This window comes from Hemiscyllium ocellatum, chromosome 12 (assembly GCF_020745735.1).
Source record: "Hemiscyllium ocellatum isolate sHemOce1 chromosome 12, sHemOce1.pat.X.cur, whole genome shotgun sequence".
Classification (NCBI taxonomy): Eukaryota; Metazoa; Chordata; class Chondrichthyes; order Orectolobiformes; family Hemiscylliidae; genus Hemiscyllium; species Hemiscyllium ocellatum.
This window is the reverse complement of record NC_083412.1, coordinates 65,999,337-66,022,444: the sequence shown is the minus strand read 5'-3', so window position 1 is coordinate 66,022,444 and position 23,108 is coordinate 65,999,337. Positions and strand designations below refer to the sequence as shown.

Here is a 23,108-nt window from a genome sequence, read left to right as displayed (position 1 = left end):
CAGGGACTATCCTGGGGAATTTCCTTTGTATTGCCAGCAACACAATCACATCCTTCTTATTATGCGGTGACCAGAACTACACACAGTATTCTAGCTATGGCTTAAGCTAAGATCTCCACAGTCCAACATCACCACTCAAAACCAAGTGTCCCCCATGCCTTTTAAAACTATCCTACTAACCTGCCCTGGCACCCTCAGGGATCTGTGGACAAGCACCCCTGAGCTTCCTAATGCAATAATTGAGTACTATTATTACGAAATACAGCAAACTTTGTTTTAATGAGCACTTTACAAACCATCACACTTAATAAACTGACAAAAATTATATACCTCAAATACCAGAAGTTTACACTATTATCGCAATAAGTCAGAGTAGCCAGTTGAGGGTGCAAATGAGAAAGCTGTCTGCTGCTATGTTTTAATTAAAGCAAGGTTGCAGTATTGTTTACAACATAAATCTCAAAAAACAACAGTATATAACTAGCATAACCCTCTACTGTCTTTCTCTTACTTAATCTGTATTTTTACACTGATTATGTGGACTTCTTGATCAATTGGAACATTTGACCAATCGCACACTCCTGATCCTATGGATGCTGGTTAATAAAAGGTTTGCTGTATACTAAGATTCCCTTTCCAAAAAGGATATTACTACTTTTTTTTATATCGACAACAGTTGTTGTGATCTGCACCACTTTAGTTTCAATTCTATACTTCTGATGGAATTCAAATTCTACCAGTCACTTTGGTGACATTTGAATCCACATCTCTAGGCATTATGTCTGGGTGTCTGGATAACTAGGAGACAGTGAGGTCGGCAAATGCTGGAGATCAGAGTTGAGAGCGTGTTGCTGGAAAAACACAGCAGGTCAGGCAGCATTCGAGGAAAGGAAAATCGAGCAGGAAAATGATGAAGGGCTCCGGTCCCAAGTGTTGATTTTCCTGTCTGGATAACTAGTCCAGTGACACTGTCAATATGTCACCACCCTAAACTTTGTCCTGAAAATAGATCAGAAGTCTATTCCAGCCTCTGGACACGTGACTGTCTGCATGGGGTTTGTACATTCTCCCCATGTCTGTGCGGGTTTCCTCCAGGTGCTCCGGTTTCTCCCATAGTCCAAAGATGTGTATATTAGGTGAATTGGCTACACTAAATAGCCCATAGCGTTCAGGAGTGTGTAGGTTAGCTATATTAGTTAGGGAAAATGTTGAGTAATAGGGTAGGTTACTTTTCGGACAATCGGTGTGGACTTGTTGGGCCAAAGGGCTTGTTTCTACACTATAGGGATTCTGTGATTTATATGATTCAAGAGCAGGAACTCGCAAGACTCACTAGAAGAACTGCAGACTATCCAATCTCAAGCCTGAGTTGACTAGAAGCTTGAACAATTGACTATGTCAAAAGCATTGCCCTCATCCTCACACTGGGTCACTTAAGAAAATTCAGTCAAGCTGGTCACACATGAACATACCTTAACAAAATAATGCTGACTGTTCCTGACTATTTCCAACTTCTCCAAATGTAGATTAATTCTGTTCCTCAGAATTGCTTCTAACAGTTTTCCCACCACGGAGGTGAGAGTGACAGGCCTGTAAGTTCTTGGTTTATCCTTGCTTCCTTCTTGAATAAAGTACCACATTGGTTGTGCTCCAGTCCTCCAACACCTCTTGTGGCCAGAAAGGAATTGAAAATTTCTGTAAAAACCCATTCTACTTCCTCCCTTGCATCACCCAACAAATTGAGATAAATCTCCAGGGCCAGTTGAAGTGCTACTCTTAAGCCTGCCAGACCACTCAGAGCTTTTGCTAATTTCTTTGATTATAGGATAGATCTTCACCCTGACGTCTATAACCATATTGTCTCTCTCCCAACTGAACACTGACACAAAGTATTCATTTACAACCTCCAGCTCCACGCACCAATTACCACTGTGTTCCTTTATGGGCCATACTTTGTACAGAGCATCTTAAGATTTTCCTTTATTTTTCCTGCCCACATCCTTTCATGTTCCCTTTCAGCCCTCTTAAAACCTTATAAAATTCCTTCTTGCATATTCTACACTCCTTTAAGGCATCTGCTTCTTGCAGTCCTCCATATCTGCAATAAGCTTCCCTTTTTCTTGCATGTCAGTCAATATCCAGGGTTTTGACCCTGAACTCTCCATATTTCCTTTCTGAATGCACCCCATTGTTCGGAGACAGATTTATCTGAAAGAATCCGTCTGCAGTCCATCCTAGCCAAATCATATGATTTTACTAAAAATCAACATTTCCTCAGTTGAAAACTTTGATTTCAGACCCATCTTGTCCTTTTCAATAAGGATCTTGAATCTAATGGAGTTATGATCACTAGCTGTAAAATGCTTCCCCACCTGCCCAGCTCTGTTACCAAAAATTAAGTCTAGGACCACCCCTGTTCTTATGAAGCTTTTTACGCACTCTTAAAAAGCGATTCTGTATGCATTTTATAAATTCTATTATGTGCAAAACTTTCAAACCTTGACTGCCTCAGTTCATACTGGACGAGCTCAAAACTCCTATTATCTTTATCTTATTATTTTTACACTTCCCTGAAATTTATCTGCTCTTCCATTTCCTTTAGGAGACCTTTAATACACACCCAGAAATGAGATTGTTCCCTTTTGGTTTTTAAATTATACCCATGTGGCTTCATTTGAGAAATCAAGATGTTATTCCTCCTGCAATAGATTCCCTGATCAGAACTGCAACTATCCATGGTCATATTTTTATTCAAATCCTGCCAATGTTCACTCAGAATTCTTAGTTTAAAAAAAAAATCAATTCGGATCTCACTCCTCTTTGCTGCTGGCTTCCTGGTGAATAAAAGCTACTTATCTTTCTACAGTGGCAATCTTTTATCTCCTGTCTCATCTGCAGATTCCATTTCCTGGAATGTTGAGCAGCCAATCCTGCCCCTCTCAACCTTGTCTCAGTGACAACAATGACATAATTTTCCCATATGTTAATTTGTGTCCTCAACACATCTGCCTTGTTCGTCAGACTCCTAACATTAAAATCAATACCATCCAACCTTGCCAAATTCCCTTGTGCCTCAACTAGCCTGCAATGTCGATACTTTCCTGACTCACTCGCTATCTCCTCTAATTTTAGCTATTAATCTTCCCCTGCAAAACATTCTCTCCGGATCCCAATTGTACTCTGAAACCCTTGATGCCCCTGCCAACTTAGTTTAGATTAGTGAAGATAGGTTGATGCAAACTCAATGGGCTGAAGGGCCAAATCTCTCAAATCCAATAGTCCTGCATACTGAAAGCCACTTTGGGGCAGTTGCTTCATAGCTGAAGTGCTAAGAGGGATGCTGTTATAGCTTAAATTTTTGTTGTTACTTTAGAAATTAGGTACTTTTTCAATTCACAGCTTACAAAACATTTGATGCCTACCTGTGTTTAAACACCCATATACTTAAAATGCTCAAGCTGTTTCAGTTATAACACAATTGCATAAAATGAACTGTAACTAAGAGCTGAGCAAAATATTTGTATACATACCATGACTGGAGTATTTTCTATAGATATCTTCCCATTTAATAGGTGAGCTCACAGTCAAGTTCTGGAAAAAGTGAAAAATTAGAAACAAACTTGATGTAAAAATGTGAACTGCATTTGAGATATCTCAATGTTATAAGCATCTTGATAGATAGTAACTTTAAATCAATAGAAGATGACCATTTGGCCAATCAACTCTGCACTGGTTCATTTGAAGAGCAACCCAGTTAGCAGCACGCCCTGCAAATTCCCCAAATCCTTGCAACTTCATTTATCTTTCCAAGAGATTTGCACACATGTAATATGTATAGTACAATGGAAACAAAGATAGTCAGAATTTAAATTCCTGCTTGAAAATAACTACCATTTTAAAGGTCAAAATATAGAATCCACTAATTTAATCAATTCAACTGCTCCAAATTCAGGCTAAGATTGTTAGCTGGCCCTAATTAGACAGCATTAATTACTGTCCTTGATTTATCTATGATCAATGAATTTCCATAGCCATGTGCAGTTAAAATGTTCAAAAGAGGAAACAAATGACAATAAATTTCCTGTACAACTGAAGCACAGGATCTTTAAGAATGAAAGGAAAGGCTATTTATTCTGAAGCCATTTGTGCTAATTTTGTGAATAATTTCCAGCATAAAAACATTACAAATAAACTACTTCCCATTATTTAACGTTTTGTTCAGACTACTGCATTCTTTAGATTAATTATTTATTATTTAAGCTTAATAGGGTAGTGCAAAAATACAGTGAACACAACTTAAACTTGACATGCCATTTCCTTCAAACAAAATACCTTCAATTTATACAAGAGTCAGCAAAAGGGTCCTGAAACAAACTAGAAGTAAAACTTTCTTCATAACCACAGATCAAAATTAAGTATAAATTTAAGGTATTTAAATGCAATAGTCTGAACAAAACATTAAATAATAGGGTTAAAATTAATCTACTAATAGTTGATGAAAATAATTCTCATTTTGGATTTGCTAATCTGAAGATCCCCTGACAGTTACTAGTTGTATTAAGCATATTTAGTATTTTGGTAACAGTACATTACAGGAACGAAAGAAAGACTAAAAGTAAACCAATGAACTTTGTGAAGCAGTGTTCTTGATTCATTTTGGTCTGAGCTCTTATCCATTGCTGCAGCTGAGTGATATACAGGTGAAAAACTCTAGGGAGGCACTGGATTAATAATTCAGAACCACAGGTTGGGATTCTAGAACTAATTGGTTCAGATCTCACATGGCAGATGGTGAAATTTGAATTTGGTAGAAAGCTTGAATTAAAAAGCAAGCCAACAGCCACCACATAACCTCAATCATGTTGTCATTAAAAAAAAAATCTGGTTCAGTGTTCTTGAAGAAAGGAAACCTGCCTTGCATACCTGGTCTGGGACACATGCAACTCTAGAACCACAATAATGCGGTTAACAGTTAACTGTCCTGAGCAATTAGAGATAGGCAATAAATGCTGGCTTAGCAAGTGACGCGTACATCCCATGAATAAATAAAGCAAAAATGCAAATTTGAAATAACAAAAATCCATAACCTCAGTGCTAATGCTTTATTGATGCTCCAGTATTGATATTTCAAATATCCATGGTTATGTTTTAATTAAAATTGTGCCAACGTTCACTCAGAATTTTTAATTAAAAAATAATTCAATTTGGACCTTACCCCTCTTTGCTGCTGGCTTCCTGGTGAATAAAAGCCACTTATTTTTGTACAGTGGTAATTCTGTCCTTGCAATATAGTATTCAGCGTTAACATTTCTGGATTATCCTGTCTTGAACTAGAGGACTCTGGCAAAGAGCAGAATCTCTTTAATGGTAATCGGGAAGTTTCCATTATCTTGTCCGTAGAGGCAGCACGTTTTCTTGATAGTTGGAAAGATGAATTTGTAACAGATGTTACTGATGTAACAGTTCTACCAGGGATAGGAGAAGCATTCAATACATTGGGAAGTTTCACAGCAGTTGGAAAGGAGAATGAATTATGAGCCAAACTTTGATACACCGATTCAAATGCATCCATCTCTCTTGCTGGAGTTTTAAGCGGGCTCTGAATTGAATGGAACATGCCTGGAACAGAACATGTGGAGGAAAACGAATGTCTCCTTTTAATTTTTTGAGCAGTACAGGAAATATTACTTGAATGCAAAAGCATTTTAAATGGTGATTTGGAATTGACAACAGAATTTCTTTTTGTTTCCATACTGTTGTTTGATGGCGATAGTTGTGCCTCAGGTAGATGATTAAAAATGTTTCTCGAGTATGGTGACTGTGCCTTTGACGGATTAGATTTTCGGCTCAAACATTTGAAACTAGAATTAATCATGGTATCCAGTTGAGGCAAACAAGATTCATTCAAAGTTATTTTTAGACTTGACGTTTTGCTCACATTGCAGCAATTTGTAACTAGTACAGGACTTATTGGGCTGCAAGGACTTGTTGGTAGGGATTGAGAGTTAATTGCATCATGACAGGAATTGCTAAAGTTGGAATCTTTAGTTTCAGATGATTTGGAATTTGTTTGTTGCACAATCTCAGAATCTTCAGCATCAATCACAGAAATACATGAATCAAAATTACATTCTGTGGTTTTGAATTTCTTCAGAGAACAAACATTTCTATTCACTTGGTTGGTTCCATTACATGCTTCCAATTCAATAATGGGATAACTCTTCACATTTGATTTTTGGACATCCATTTTGCTCTTCATTCTTATTCCATCTTGAGTTGTATTTAATTTTGATTTACACACATTTAACTGGAGACGTCGATAGTGCTTTATTAATCTGGAGGCAGTCTGTGTCTTGTAACTACGGTTGAGCAAGTTACTCATCGAAGCTAGCATACTTGGATAGATATCAATAAGGGTTGTATCACTTAAACCAGATGAATCATCGTGGCTTTCCCTGGAATCTTGGTTGATACAAATGGATCCAGTTTCTTCCAAATCTAAGACATTGCTTCTGTTGTTCTCAAGTCTCAGTGGATATGCAACTTCCTTGCCACCAAGTTCACAAAGTGATCTTGCTGACAAAGAGTCATTAGACACAGAAGAAATGAAATGTGAATCATCTTTATCATCATGCTTGGATCTTGATGAATTATTTAAATCTCCAGAAATTGATGTCCGAAAGTCATCTCTGCAATCTAAGAGACAAACAAATTACGTGGAAATCAATCATACATAACATTTTACCTCCTAATAAGCCAATATGTAATTAGCTGCTACAGATTAAAAAAAATTTCAAAGATACCTGATAAGTTACAAATGGAACTGTACTTAAATTTTACCAATGATTTGAAAGTGTTGTAAAATGGCCAGAAATGCTTTCAGTCGCATAGACATGGACTCGGAAAATAGAAGATAAGTACAAACTTGTAGATTAGAACTGTTTTTTTTGTAGCCAGAGAACTAATTTGTAGCCAGAAAACCCAACTCGGCAGAATAATGCAAAAGCATGGGAAAAAGAGTAGACACTTTCAGATATAGATGTTATCTTATCACTCCAATTGCGTTAATGATGTAATGTCATTAATTTCTTTTGCTTCTTGGGATCAGAATTAATAAAAGAAAACGCTCAGGTCATTCAGGTTTTGCCATGCTGTACCATATGGTTAACATTAATCTCAATTCTAGTTTGGTAAGACTAATCTGCCTCAATTATTGTTCAGTATGGTCACCAGCTATCTGTGAAATAAAACTGCTAAATGACTCCTATTCAGTCTCATTTCAGCAAATATCTTTTTTCAAAATGCTTGGAGAAATACATACATGAAACAGTCTGTATTTTCCAAGTCAGTTGTCATTATCGCAGTTTGGACTTGAGTTGTGCGTGAGGTACCTGCAGAACCCCCATCATACACTCAGATGGAATCACCATAGAAATTAAAGGTTCCACTGGGCAATACGCTACACTTTGCACTCTCCAAAAGTATTCATTTAAATCAGGGAATTAATTGACTTATGGTGAAGTTAAATAAACAATTACTCGTAGACCACTGAATACATGGTCAAATTTACGAGTAACTACTTAACTCACCCAATTTCTTCGTTAAACACCCCAAAGTATACCTCCTCCAGAACCCTCTACCTTACTTGGCACCCTACTGTTCTGCAATCCTAACCTCACAGTTTATGTATTGATAACTGCTGACAAATGTTAAGTGGCTGAGATTCTAGATCTTCACATTTCAACATAGTGTTGCTTACTGCTGTGTAAAGGGAGGTGTGGCTTGCTATCATAAGATTTAGGAGCAGAAGTAGCCCATTTAGCATATCCAGCCTGCTATGCTATTCAATGAGATCATGGCTGATCAGATAATCCACAACTCATCTTTACTGCCTTATCCACATAACCCTCAATTTCTTACCTATTACAATATCTCAGCTTTGAGTACACTTAATGACCAGCCTCCACAGCCCTCTGGTAAAGAATTCCACAAATTCTTCCCTGATAATACAGAAATATCCCAGAAATGCCAGAAAGAAAAATGCATCAGCATTTCTGAAGGAGCCCAGATCAGAACCTCTGAAATGAGTTCCCTTCTTTCTAAAAAAAATACTACTCAGAATATCCAGCCTCTTAATTCCAGTTTAGATAAGGATTCTAATCTCAAACCATGCCATTGCAGATGGAAAATTGGTTATTGCAAAGAACAGAAACAAATTCTGATGCAAAATGCTTAAAATCACTTATAAGAGTGACCAGTATTGCTGTAATCACAAAACATCCCAGACATACCCAAAATCTAAAGCAAAACGTACAAACTCCAAGTACCAGTTCATTTGATTTATTTTTTGGTATATTTTCTCTACAGGGCTTCCTTTTCCACATTATTAAGATACAAATATTCAGTCCACAAGACTTTCGTAAATTAGATTGCTTTCAAATACAATATTGTGCAATTTTTATCAAAGTATTTCTGGGTAGGAATTTAACACAATAAAAAAAGTTGGAAAAACAAAACTCAGATAGCTAATAACTTTAGATAGGCATTAATCAAGTGCAAAAATATATCCATACCATGATAAACATGCAACAATCCAACTTCCAGCCTCGACGTGGGAGTAAACATGATCAATGGCTTGTCTTTCGTCTTCCCTACACATTCCACCTTCAAAAACACATTTAATGGTTAAGAGAAGGAAACCCATGTGGCATTATATACTTTTCTATGTAGAAGCACCAAATCACATGAAGTTAGACTACTGAACAATACATTATAACCTGCACTGTAAGAATAGTTAGATCAATGTGTGGCTTGAAAAGTAATGGTATTTCCACGGTACACCCATTATTAAAGTTATTTTGTAATTAATCGCTCAAGCAAAATCATGTGGCAATTCTCCCTTCAAAGCTTCCATCTGTTTATATTTCTGAATGATGTTATTTTTAATCCAAAGAATATGGGTGTCTCAGATTGATCACAATAGTTACCTCTGTCACCAAATGTTTTCAAAAAGGTTTTAAGTTACCTTCTCAAACTGCTGTAGTACATGGAAATTGTAACTGGCCTGAGTGTGTACCAAAGAGAATGCCAGCATTCTGACCCAGAAACACGAAGGAACAATGATACATTTCCAAATCAAGACGGTTTGCGGCTCCTAAGTGAACTTACAGGGGATGGTGTTCCCGTGCACCTGCCGCTATGCATCACTAGATGGTACAAGTCACTGGACAGTGTTGTTGAAAGACTACAGTGCATCTTGCAGATGCGGCGTCAGTCAAATGAGCTGATTTGGTCTGGATGGCTCAAAATATAGAACTATAGAAAGATGATGGTATGGAAAGAGGCCATTCAGCCCATCAAATCTGTGTTAGCTGAATGAAGTAGTCATCCATTATAATCCCATAATCCCCCACCTGCTCCATAGACTTGTAGATTACAGCATGTCAAGTGCTGATCCAGTTTCTGCTAAATGAGTAAGTTCCCATCTTAATCATCATGGGCAGCCAATTCCATGCACCCATCATCCTCGGGTTGAAAATGTTTTCATGTCCACCTTATTTCTTTTACCAGTCACCTTAAATCTGTGTCTGTACAAAAACTGATACCCTGGAGGAATGTTGCAATGAGGCATTATGGGTAGAGCTCAGGATTGGGAAAGATGCAATCACAATGCTGGGATTAGACTACAGACCTCCCAACTGCCAGCAGGAGATAGAGGAAGAAACAGGTGGTCAGATTCTGGAAAGATGTAAAAATAACAGGGCTGTTCTGGTGGGTCCCCTCCTATATTGACTGGGACTCCATTATTGCCAGGGGTTTGGGTGGGGAGCAATTTGTTAGCTAAATCCAGAAAGGTGTGTGGTAAATCCAAAGGAGGAGAGGCCATACTGGCCCTGATATTGGGAAGTGAGCCCGATCAGGTGATCAAAGTTTCAGTGGGGCAGTATTTTGGGAATAGTGACCATAATTCCATATTTTTTTGGGATACTTAAGGATAAGGACAAGAGTGGACCAGGGATGAAGGTGTTAAATTGGGGAAAGGCCAATTATAACCGAATTAGGAAAGAACTGGAGAATGTGGATTGGGAATGGCTGTTTGAGGGTAAATCCACATTTGAAATGTGGATGTCTTTTCAAGGCCAATTATTAATAGTGCATGTTCCTGTGAAAATTAAGGACAGAATGACAGGAACCAGTCCCTGAAAGTGACAATACAGCTGGATAAGATAGACAAGGTGGCATATAGCACGTTTGCCTTCATCGACCAGGGCATCAAATATAAAAGTTGGCAAATAATGTTACAGCTGTATAAAACATTAATTAGGCCACAGTTGGAATACTGCATGCAGTTCTGGTTGCTACACTACCAGAAGGATGTAGAAGCTTTGGAAAGGCTGTGGAGAGAAGGTCTACCAGGATGTTGCCTATCTTTAGGTATGAGAAGTTCGATAAACTCAAAATTATTTTTACTGGAAAGATGGAGGCTGAGGATTTACCTGATAGAGGTCTACAAAATTATGAGAGGCATGGACAGGGAGGATGGTGAGACAATTTTTCCCAGGGTGGAAAGGTCAACCGCAGGAAGGCACAGATTCAAGGTGAGAGGGGAATGTTTTGGGGAAAAGTGTAGGGAAATATTTTTTCACAGAGGGTGGAAAGTGCCTGGAAAACCACCAGTGGAAGTGGTGGAAGCAGCAGCAGCATGTTAACAATATTTAAGGCATATTTTGATTGACACATGAATAGAAGGCACAGAGTGATATAAACCACATGTGGGCAATAAGTAGAAGGTGTAAATAAGGATTGAAATCAGTACAGGCTTGGTGGGATAAAGGGTCTGTTCCCATGCTGTATTGTTCTTTGTGGCTCCTGATGACTGGACTCAGTGGATAGGGACGACCTGTTTTTCCTTTGTACACTGTCCAAGTCCCTCATTATTTTGTACAACTCGGTCAAGTCCCAGTTTGTCCGGTTCTAAAGAAAACAACCTTTCACAAGCCAATCTTACTTCATAGCTGCAATTTTCAAGGCTTAGCAACATTTTTGTAAATCGCCTCCATATTCTGCCTCCTTGTCCTTCAATGTAATGCAGTGATCAGAACAGTACAAAACCCTTCAGCTGCAACCTAACCAATATCTTATTTAGTTCCCGTGATTACATCCTTCCACTTATGTTTAATAACTCACCTAAAGAAAGAATCTTATGTACCTTATCTATTTCATCTCTATATCATGCCATCTGTAGGGGCCTATGGATATGCACTCCAAGGTCTCACCTCCTCTACTCTCAATATCCTCTTCATTTAGTGAATTCACGTTTCATTCATTCTCCTCAAATGCATAACTTCACACTTTTTCAAGTTAAATTACATTTGGCACTTTTTCTCACACTCAACCAACTCAGTGATATTATCTTTCAGCCAACAGCCACAAACTTCACTTCAAACAACATGGCCAATTGTGTTGTCTGCAAGTCCCCCAATCACACCTTTCACATTTAAGTCAACTCATTAACATATACCAAAAACTGCAAAGGATTCAAAACTGAGCCCTACCAAACACTTATAGCCATCTTTCCATTTCCAAATACATTTGTCAAACATAACCCTTTGCTTCTTGCCTTTTGTACTGTGTGCTAGGTTCCACCACCATTAAAGTATAGGGGTTTTTATACAGTTTCGTCCCGCAGTGAGTTGTTTATTGTCCCATCACCATTCAAAATTGCATGCGGCAGGACGAAAGAGCTTAGATTTGCTCTTTTGGTTGTGGAATCACTTAGCCCTATCACTTGCTGCTAATGTTGCATGGTGTGCATGTAGTCTAGTAGTACAACTTCACTAGGTTCACCTGACAATTTTAAGGTGTGTCTGATGCTAAGGTGGGATTTATCTCCACAAAGGCTTTACGGTAGTCGCTCCTATTGATACTGTCATGGGTCAATGTATTTGCTGCAGATAGACTGAAGACAACAAAAGCAAAAGTGAGGACTGCAGATGCTGGAACTTAGAGCTGAGAGAGTGGTGCTGGAAAAGCACAGCAGGTCAGGCAGCATCCGAGGAGCAGGAAAATCGACGTTTTAGGCAGAAGCCCTTCAGACGGCAAAGTCAATCAATTTTTATTCCCTTTGTTACTTCACCAACAGCTGCCAGGTTGGACAGCACTGCTGAAGATTCCTTTAAGACTTTTGTTTTTAAGCAATGGTACTATGGAGCCAATATTTGGTTAATACTGAAGTGTCCCCCCACCCCGAATATATTCTGTGCCCTTGTCACCAGAGGTGTATCCTTGAAGCAAGTTCAATATGGTTGGACAACCAACTCATCAATTAAGAGGATGACACTGTAGGTGATAAACAGCCAAAGATTTCCTTGCCCACGTTTGAACTGATGCCACAAGACTTCATGTCCAGAGATAATGCTTTCTCAGAGCTATTCCTTTCTAACTACATACCACTGCCACAACCAAGGATGGTGAGAGAGCTATCAGTGACAATCAATATCATGAAGTCATTCATACCTTGCAGGTAGCATCAGTCTGTTGTTTGACTAGTATGGGGAACAACTTCAACCTTTGCACAAGCCATCATTTGTTAATAAGGAGGACATTGCAGCGGCTAAAAGGCTTTGTCTCATCTTTGTAATTTTCATCAAAACCAGATGGTCTGTCCAGGTGCATTTACCTTTTTTGGTTTTTCTCTAGCAGTTTGATACAACAGTGGCTTGTTAGGCCAAATCAGAGAATATTTAAGAGTCAACCAGTCTACAAGTCTGGGAATAACATGTTGGCCAAATTAGGCAAGGATGGCATATTTTCTTTTCCTAAAGGACATTAGTGAACCATATGGATTTTTATGACAATTGTCAATGGTTTCAGAGTGACTATTAGACTAGCTTCCAATTCTAGAACAGTTAGTTGAATTCACATTTTACCATCAGGATTCATACCCATGCTGGAAATGTATGAGCCTGATCTCCAAATTATTAGTCCAGTGACAGCATTACTGTTCCAACACCTGACCCTCTTTGGACATCAGCATGGCAGTTTTCATCACAAATTCCTAAAACATAGATGTGGTCAGTTGGCCTATTGAGTCTGTGCTGGCCCTTTCAAAGAGCAGCCAGGTTTCCCTACTCTAGTCTTTTACCCTCTCTCTCTCTCCAATCTTTTTCTCTCTCTGGGTTTTTACTCAGTTCCCTATTGAAAGTTATTATTAAACAATTTACTAATCCGGCTCTTTCGTCAATCTCAAAAATCTGTGCTTTCTGATTTTTGACCTTCCAATGACAGGCAATGTTTCCTTTTTATTCATTCTGAATCCTGATGCCTTTAAACATCACCATTAAAGCTCCTCCTAGCTCTCGTGGCACTAAAGAGACCTATCTTCTCCAGGCTATGCAACCATTGTCATCCCATTAAGACTTTCCAGGTGAGATGGTCACATGAACGCACACACCCTGCTGCTTCAAAATGAGGAGTTGATAAACATAAAAGGAAATCATGAAATTCCATAATTTATAAGTAGAGTATAAACTAGTGGCAAGGTCAGTTAGAATACAGTTGCAGCTATTTTACTATGGGAAGAAAGTCACATATATGGTGCAAAGAAGATTTAATAGAACAGCATGAAAACTTCCAATTATAGATGGCCGACTTCAGGAACCTGGAGCTGTTCTCATTAGATCAAAAGATAGGCGAGACCAAATCTGAAAAAGGCTCAAAGCCAAAAGCATTTGAAATCATAAACTGGATAAAACTACATCCATTACAATATCAAAAACTGGAGATGCAATTACCAACAGATCAAGATTTTGTTTTATTTAAAATGTTACAGAATGGAAGACATGAATCTCCGCATAGTGAGAGGAAAATTAACAGTCAATAATCTGTTGTTAAAAGGCAAATAAATAAATATTGAAATAATAAGATCAGGGAAGGGGGTGGCACTAATAAATTATGCTTTCAAAGAAGCTACAAAAGCACTGGAAAGGTGCAATGGCCTTTATATTCCATAGTTCAATGATTCTAATGAAATAAGTTAAAATGATTTGATAGATATATAATTACTGAAAGCAAACATTCATTTGAAGATTTAGTCATGCCATTAAAGAGTCATTAAACACCCAAACTCTATGATAACTATAGCTTATAAAAAATAAGTCCAACTCATTAACAATGTGGATTGATAATCAAATCTGAAATGTTTTTAATTTTTTTATTTACATACCATTAATTCCAAGTTTGCCCATTACCACCCTTAAAATATGTAAATACTTTTTTAAAAATACACAGGAATGTTACACTCACCAAGACTTGCTTTCCAGGTTTATCAAGGCCAGTAGCCAGCATATCTACATCTATTTTGTATTTATCGCCCACGTTCATATTCCCAATGGAGATACTGGTTTGTAACTAGTTTAAAAAGAAGTACAATATATAATTTATTACATTTCACTTGACTATGCAAAATGGTGATATCTCACTTGATTCAAAATGTTTTATATCAATCATAAACAAAGCATTCACAGGAATATGATTAAAGGAAAATTTAAAAACTTTGATGGACAACTGCAAAACATACTGTTTTGATTCAAGCCAATTTTTCAAGATCAGCTACTAACGTGAAGAATTACACAAAACCACATGTCCTAAAGTTGGGCCATCTTCAATAAAACTAACATCGCTAGCCCTAATCAAAATTTGGAACTGTACGATCTCCATTGTGAAAGTAAGTCTTGTTTATCCAACAAGCAATCAAGTGAACATACAGAGCTTCTTTGAAGCTTCCTTGCATGATCTGCCAGCTTCTCTTCATCATTCACTTGACTACCCACAGTAGGGTACAAAATGGTTCTCAAACATGCATCACACATTGGATACCAGTAGGTGTCAGCCTCAGCTCAAGGGTAGCAATTGCTTCAGTGTCAGATGTCACTGTCATGGTCAGCTTTTGTTGTCCGTCATTACCTGTTCTGGAGAAGTTAGTGCACCTCTGCCACCCGGATGAATTGCTGCTTCCACATGGCACAAGTATGCCCATTATTCTGTCTGGAACAGAGTTCTAGAATACTGACCCACACACAGTTTTTTTAAAGTTGTGCATGGGACTTGGGCGTTGCTGGCAAGGTCAGCATTTATTGTCCATCCCCTACTATCTGAGGGCAGTTAAAAGTCAATCACACTGCTGTGGGTCTGAAATCATATAAAGGCCAGACAAGGTAAGCAGATTTCCTTCCTTAAGGACATAAATTAACTAGATAAGTTTTTATGGCAATTGACAATGGATTCAATTAGATTAGCTTGTCATTCCAGATTTTAACTAAATTCAAATTTCACCATTTGCCATGGGTAGGGTTTGAATGATGTCCTCAGATATCTTTTAAAAATCAACCTGTTCAGAGACATTCATACATACCACTGAAGCAGGTGGCTCTTGAACTAATGCCTTCTTATCCTGGAGTTCTGGACAACTAGTCCAGTGACATTACCACTAGAACACAGCCTTACTTAAGGTTTAACAAATAAGGGCTCTAACACTAATAACAGAAAATGTTTACAGTCAGTCTGAGCATGAAAGTGGTCTACAAGATTCCTGATATTGTCTCAGTAAAACAGTCACAGCAAGACATATGTTAACATTCTGCATAATATGTGTACAAGGACATTCAAATCTCTCTAAACATAAATGTAGAAAACAATATCTGCCAGGATAATGGATAATTATTCAAAACTCAAAGGGGAATTGAATTGTAAGTTTATGGAGTTATACTCAAGTTTTCTTAAAGGAAAGATGTGTGCTCTCCAAAGGTTACCCTGTAAAAGATAGTTAACATAATGATTCCTTCCCCAGTTACTTGAGCATGCTTCAATAATAAGCAGTCCTCATGGGGACACCTGTGTGCTTGATGATAATTTTAAAAGACAACATGAAGGCAAGGTGAGGATTTGGATAAATGTGAAATTATGTTTCAGTGTTTGGTACATTAAAAAGCACAAATTGTACTCAGCATTGTTGATGGCTTTTCTGGAAATCAACAGGAAATGCAAATAAAAAGTAAATGAATTTCTCTTAGAAGACCCAAATGCAATATAAATGAGCTAAAATAATGCCGCTGTGGGAACTGCTGCACTGGCTGCTAACTACTTTCTATGGCATTTCACGGCACTACAATTATCAGCAGCTGTTACATAATTTGAGAAAAATTAACACTACTGCAGATGGTATCAGAACACTGAACTTTCTCATTTAGCCACCTCAACTATATTCAGTGACAGTTCCAAATCAGGACAAAATGGGGTTTTGTGAGGTAACTTGCAAGTGGTGGTGATCCTATATATGTGCTGCCCTTCTTTTAGGTGGTTTGGAAGATTCTAATCAAGAGAACCTTGTGAGGTACTGCAGCGAATCTTACAGATTGTGCACTCAGTTGCCACTTTGCATCATTAGTGGAAGGAATTAGACAACAGACAATAGGTGCAGGAGTAGGCCATTCTAGGCCCTTTGAGCCTGCACCATCATTCATTATGATCATAGCTGATCATCCTCAATCAGTATCCTGTCCCTGCCTTATCTCCATAACCCTTGATTCCACTATCCTCTAGGTTTAAATTGGTTGATGGGGTGCCTATGAAGCAGGCTACTTTGCCTTGGATGGTGTTGAGTTTGAGTGTTGTTGGAACTGCACTCATGCAGGCAAGTGAATCATTCATAACTTGTGGCTTCGAAATGATGGACAGGCATTGGGGAGTCTATTGGTAAAAATCTCACCAGATTCTTAGCCTCTGAGCTACCGATACCTACAATATTATAAAAAGTGAAGCTAGCTGTGTTTCTGCTCAATGGTAATTCCCCAGATAATGGGGATTCAGCAATGGTAATGCCATTGAATGTCAAGGAAGTTAGGTAGATTTTCTGTTATTGGAGGTGCCTTTGCATGGATTGAATGCTGTTTGCCAATATCAGCTCAAGTCTGAATGTTGTCCAGTTCTCGTCACACACAAAACATTGTGGACTCAAGTCCTACGTTAATTTTAGCATGTATTCCAAGCTTGTAATTTAGTATAGAATCCTTCCATACAACGCTGTCAGCGAGGCTATCTTTTGGCTGAAACATTAAAAATGTTTGTTTTCTCAGGTAGATATAGAGGATCTTGTATACTATTTGAAGGGCAGGCAAGTTCTTGTTAACATCCTGGTCAATGTTTATCTCTCAAACATCATCCAACATACTGCTTGTGGAACCAGATTTTACAGAAGCACAGTTGTTAGTGGTTGCAGTGCTAAAAATGCAATAAAAAGGGAGAAAATATATTATGAAAGTAAAAGGGCAGAAAATATAAAAAGCAGCGAGATAGGGTACAGAAGAAAATAGCTCAAGTGAGTAGGATTCTTGGAGAATTCAACTAAGGAATTAATAACAGGGAACAATGAAATGGCAGATAATTAAAACCAAGATTCCTGATGAAGGGCTTACACCAGAAACGTCGATTCTCCTGCTCCTCAGATACTGCCTGATCTGCTGTGTTTATCCAGCGCCACACATTTGTCTTCACAATGAAGGGCACCGTAAACATTTGAGAGTTAACAGATAAGTAAAGCCCTAACGGGAGGAAACATCTTGTAACAGACTTTATCATGGTGGACAAAATAACTGGCAAACTAAGATTGAGAAGTTGCCAGAATATGATGGCCAGCATTCAACACTTTTAAACGAAAAGACTGCAGAAATAATGATGCATTTGCTAAGGAATATTTCATAACTCACTAATTCCAGGAGGGCTCCAGCAGTTTGGAAAAATAGCTGGTGTCAAGCCTTTTTTTAAGAAAGGAAGGAGAGAGAAAGCAGGAAACTATTGGCCAGCTCGCCTATCATCTATCATTGGAAAAACTGAAGTCCATTATCAAGTAACATTATCAAGCAGGACATTCAGAAAAGTTCAAAGAAATCTCACAGTCAAGATGATTTTCTGAAAGGAAAACCATGTTTGACAAATTTGCCGGAGTTTTGAGAGGTGAGCAGACTTGATAAAGAGGAACTTATAGATTTAAAGTTTTGGATTTGCAGAAAGTATTCGATAGGGGCAAAATAAATGGCTTTCGCACATGGCAAGAGTTCAGAATATTGGGTATAATGTGATAGCAAGGATTGAGGACCAGGTGGCATAAAAGGAGAGAGATTAATGGATAATTTTCAGGTTGGAAGGATGCAACTAATATGGCTGTTGACAAGACGTTCCCACTAGTGAGGTTAACCTTAATCCGGAATGTAGTTACAGAACAAAGCAACACTCATTTAAAACGGAAATAGAGTGGAAGAGTCATATAGCACAGAAACAGACCCTTCAGTGCAGCTTGTCCACACCGACCAGACATCCCAATTTCACCTAGTCCCATTTGCCAGTATTCGGCAGGAGAAAGTGAGAACTGCAGATCAAAGTCAAAATGTGTGACGCTGGAAAAGCGCAGCAGGTCAAGCAGCATCCGAGGAGCAGGAGTATCGACATTTCTGGCATAAGCCCTTTGTCATTCCTGATGAAGGGCTTACACCAGAAACGTCGATTCTCCTGCTCCTCAGATACTGCCTGACCTGCTGTGCTTATCCAGTGCCACACATTTCGACACATATCCCTCTAAACACTTCCTAATGTGTTAGCTGGGATGTGAAGGAATTTGTCCTCGGAGGTTAGTGAATGTCTAAAGAGTCTAGATCATAAAGCATTTCAAGGGGACATGGATTTTTTGATTATAGGGAAGTTGGGGGGGTGAAGAGCTGGCAAAGAGGAGTTGAGGCCTGAGACAGATCAGCCACAATCTTACTGAATGGCGGACAAGTTTGAATAGTCAAATGCCTTACTCCTGCATTACATTGTTCTAGTGTGCAAAAGAGGACATTTAGCACATATGTCTGCACTGACTCTTGGTTTACTGTCAATCTTCTGTCTTTTCCCATAACCCTGCACATAATTTCTATTTAAATATAATTTAATGCAATGTTGAGTGTCTCAATTGAACCTGCCTCCATCATACTTTCAGGCAGTGCATTCCTGAAACAAACCACATGCAAAAAAAAAGTTTCTCATGTTACATTTATCCTTTTACAAATTACTTCAGATATAGGACTGCTTTGTTTTCATTCATTTTAGGAAGAGAAAATGTTTCTCACTGTCTATTCTGTACATATCTCTCAATTTTGAAAACTTTAATCTTCTCCCCAAGGAAAACATTGTCAACTTTATCAAGCTTTGTAAGTGAAGACAACAGAAAAACTATGTTAAGGTAGGGTAAGGATTAAACAGTCAGCAAGGTATCTAGTACAAGAGTTCTATTCAAATCGCTCTGCACAAATATTATGTACAGCATAGTGCAAAAGCAGGCAAATTTAAAATCCAGATCCTTTTAACAACCGTAAAGGCTCACCCCTTGAATAAATTTATAACTCTTCACACCAGGAAGAAATTTAGGAAAATAAAGGAAAATGCGTGGATCACAAAATATTAATGCTTGTTTTACTCTTCAAGTGTAAATCTCATTAAGAAATGTTACCATCACAAGTGACTGTGATAAATAAATTGCACATGAAAACAAATTTAACAAAACAGCTGGACTCAATGTTTGACATGGATACATTACTATAAATCACTTGGGAAAGTTGATATTATGCACCTGATTTGCATAACACAAAAATCATAGCTGAAGGTTATATAAATTATCAGATTATAGGAAAGAGAAAGTTGATCAAAGATTTAGCAGTACCTTGGACATACTTGGTATGCATTGTTCATCTTTAACAGCTTTAAATTCAGAACTCCGATCTGCTTGACCTTGGATTTAAAACAATAAGTTTTCTTAGTTCACTTTAAATCCACTCAAGATATACCAACTTCTTTTACATCTCCTACTTATTTCCTCATTGGCGAGGCCATTCTGCTTCACCCTCCGTGAGTTGTTCAGATACTGACTTTGTAAAACAGAATTCATGCCTGAAATTCATAGGCTGAGGGGGTAAAAAGGGGGCCATTTCACCTGATGTGCACATCTTTTTAAAAAATAACACACCAATATGTTATCATTCAAGCAATGTGAAGCCAATATTACTAGCTCAAATACTCATTCAACATCAATATGCGCCATCCTAAGATTTAAAAAATGTAATGACAAAATTATGAACCACAAGTTCCAATACCTGTGTTTAACATATAGACTGGTTTATTCCTAACACAAGTTAATTACTAGTATCTTTATTGGGCAGCACAGTGGCTCAATGGTTAGCACTGCTGCCTCACAGTGCCAGGGTCCCAGGTTTGATTCCAGCCTCGGCTGACTGTCTGTATCGAGTTTGCACATTCTCCCCATGTCTGCGTGGGTTTCTTCCGGGTTCTCTGGTTTTCTCCCACATTCCAAAGATGTGCACATCAGGTGAAATGGCCATGCTAAATTGCCCTTAGTGTGTGTGTGTGTGACGTTACTCTTTGGAGGGTCAGTGTGGATTTGTTGGGCTGAAGGGCCTGTTTCCACACTGTAAGGAATCTAATCTAAGTTGAATTCAAAACAATGCAACCAGACTGCAGAGCTACGATTATACCAATTGTGATTTTGTACTACTTACTCATACTGATGAAACTTTTAATTAGACAACCGCTGTGTCAATTGCAATCCAATATAGAAACTAAAAGATGATCCTGGCTTTCTAAACTTTAGAGGCAATGTTTCAAATTTGAAGTTTGGAATACTGAAAATAGTAGAAAACAAAATTGTTGAAAATCTCCAGACAATTCTATTAGGAAAACTAGTCAATGTTGCCAAATGGGTCTGCGCACCAATTTTATAAAATTATTGCAGATCCATTGCAATTATTGCATTGTGACCCAATTCCTGAGTCACAAAGTTGTACAGCAAAGAAACAGATCCTTCGGCCGAACTCTTCCATGCTGACCAAGTTTCTCCAAACCAAACTACTCCTACTTGCCTGTATTTGACCCTTTTCCCTCAATCTTTTCTATTTATGTACCTGTCTAAAGGCCATTGAAATGTTGTAACTGTATCTGCCTCTACTACTTCCTCTGGCAGTTCATTCCACATACAAGCTAAGTTGCATGTGGAAAAGTTGCCCCTCAGGTCCCTTTTAAATCTTTCTCCTCTTAGCTTAAACGTACGTCCTCTAGTTGTGAACTCCCCTACCCTTTGTCATTCACTTTATCTATGCCCCTCATGATTTTATACATCTCCATAAAGGACAACTCTCGAAGTCCTGCTCTCTAGGGAAAAAAGCTCCAGCTTCTCCTTGTAACTCAAACTTTTAATTACTAGTAACAGCCTTGTAAACCTTTTCTGAATTTTCTCCAATTTAATAATATCCTTCCTTTACTAGGGTGACCAGAACTACACATAATACTCGAAAAGAGGCCTCACCAACTTCCTGTACAACTGCAACATGACATCCCAACTCCTCTACTCAATGGACTGAGCAATGACAGTAAGCATGCTAAATAATTTAACCACATAGTTCTCTGAAAATTGCATCACAGACAATGTACCTGAACCCCAAGGCCTTTTTGTTCGACACCACCCAGGGCCCTACTATTGACTGTATAAGTCCTGCCCTTGTCAGTCTGACTAATTGCATTTATCTAAATCAAACTCCATTTGCCACTCCTCAGCCCATTGGCCCAACCGATCATATCCCTTTATCTCAGATAACCTTCTTCATTGTCTACTATATCACCAATTTTGGTGTCATTCACAAACTTACTAACCATGCCTCCTAAATTTTTATCCAAATTGTTCATATAAATCACAAACATATAACTTCGCTCAGTTGCAGCATCAACTGCAATTTGTAGGAGACCAAACATCTATCAGTGTTAGCACTATTAGAAATATTTCCTAATTTATCCCTGAAATGTTTGGTTATATCCCCTAGTTTTATACTTCACAATCCAAAGTAGCTTCCATCTGCATCTTTAACTACCATTGATATATTGAAAATATCAAATACACTCCTAAACCTTGTAAATTACAGGAATAATAACTAGGTTGCGTGTAAATCTCCTATAGTAATTTACTTTTGCAATCTAAATATTAGCCATTAAATCTACACCACACCCTCTAAGGCCATTATGTCCCTACTGAGGAGAATGGGGCATAGCCTCTGTGACACAGCTTTTAGGTTTAATGCTTAGCATCCTATTAAGACTCTTCTATCTGATGAGGTGACTCAATTGAAATATTTGTTAAAAAGCCAGGTTTGAGTTAGTACAAACATATCCAATCCATTACAAATGGCAACTGGCCGGTATCAAAGCCCCAGATCTTCAACTGATTCAACTGCATATGTTCATGTGGCAACATCCTAATTAATAGTAAAAGTTGTGCTGTTCTTTATGTTGTAAGAAACATCCAATTACTACAGCCTACCAAACAAATGTTCCAATGTACTGCTAGCTTTATCAACTCGTCCCAATTCAAGAGAATAGTAACAAGAGTGCAACTGAAAAAGTGTTGCTGGTCAAAGCACAGCAGGCCAGGCAGCATCTCAGGAATAGGGAATTCGACGTTACGAGCATAAGCCCTTCATCAGGAAGATTTTACTCGAAGATTTTAACAAGAGTGCAAGTCAAATTAAAACTAGAAAACAACCTACAATGAAAGCTGAAATTAATTCTTCTCATTAGTACACAGCCTTTGGTAATACTGCATTTCTTCTGTAATAACGAGTCATCAACCAGTCAGATTGACCAATGGAAGATAGCAAGAGATGCACTTCAGCTTATTCTCAACAAACTTCATGTCACAACAATCGAATATGTCCAGTGAATTGAGGTGCCGGTTCAATAATGACCCAGAATTTCAATTAGATTTTCGTCAATTATAATGTAGTAGCAAATCTTTGGCTCAATTTTCCTTCTGGATTTCATCAAGCATGTAACGTTTTTTGAAAAGATTGCGTACTTAGTTTTGGAAAGAAACTCATGGGGTAAATTTAGATTTTCAAATATTGTGAAGTATATGATGTTTGCAATCTTTGAGTGAAGAGCTGCACAGCTTGACAGTCACTAGACATAATCACAGTATTCCCTTGCAATAGGTTTTTGCTAAGATGGTTCACGGTCAC

General features: G+C 38.1%; 1 protein-coding gene across 2 annotated transcripts in view; it reads right to left on the bottom strand.

The window, feature by feature from the left end:
- Positions 1-23,108, bottom strand: part of LOC132820810 (uncharacterized) — a 45,439-nt gene that overhangs the window by 6,370 nt on the left and 15,961 nt on the right. The window contains exons 5-9 of one of the 2 annotated variants that reach the window (XM_060833123.1): positions 19,751-19,818; positions 14,305-14,409; positions 8,574-8,664; positions 5,216-6,696; positions 3,531-3,591 (exon numbers count right to left, since the gene is read on the bottom strand). In XM_060833123.1, the coding sequence (XP_060689106.1) occupies positions 3,531-3,591; positions 5,216-6,696; positions 8,574-8,664; positions 14,305-14,409; positions 19,751-19,818 (1,806 nt within the window). The remainder of the gene's footprint in view (positions 1-3,530; positions 3,592-5,215; positions 6,697-8,573; positions 8,665-14,304; positions 14,410-19,750; positions 19,819-23,108) is intronic. The other variant, XM_060833124.1, reaches the window with a different exon arrangement.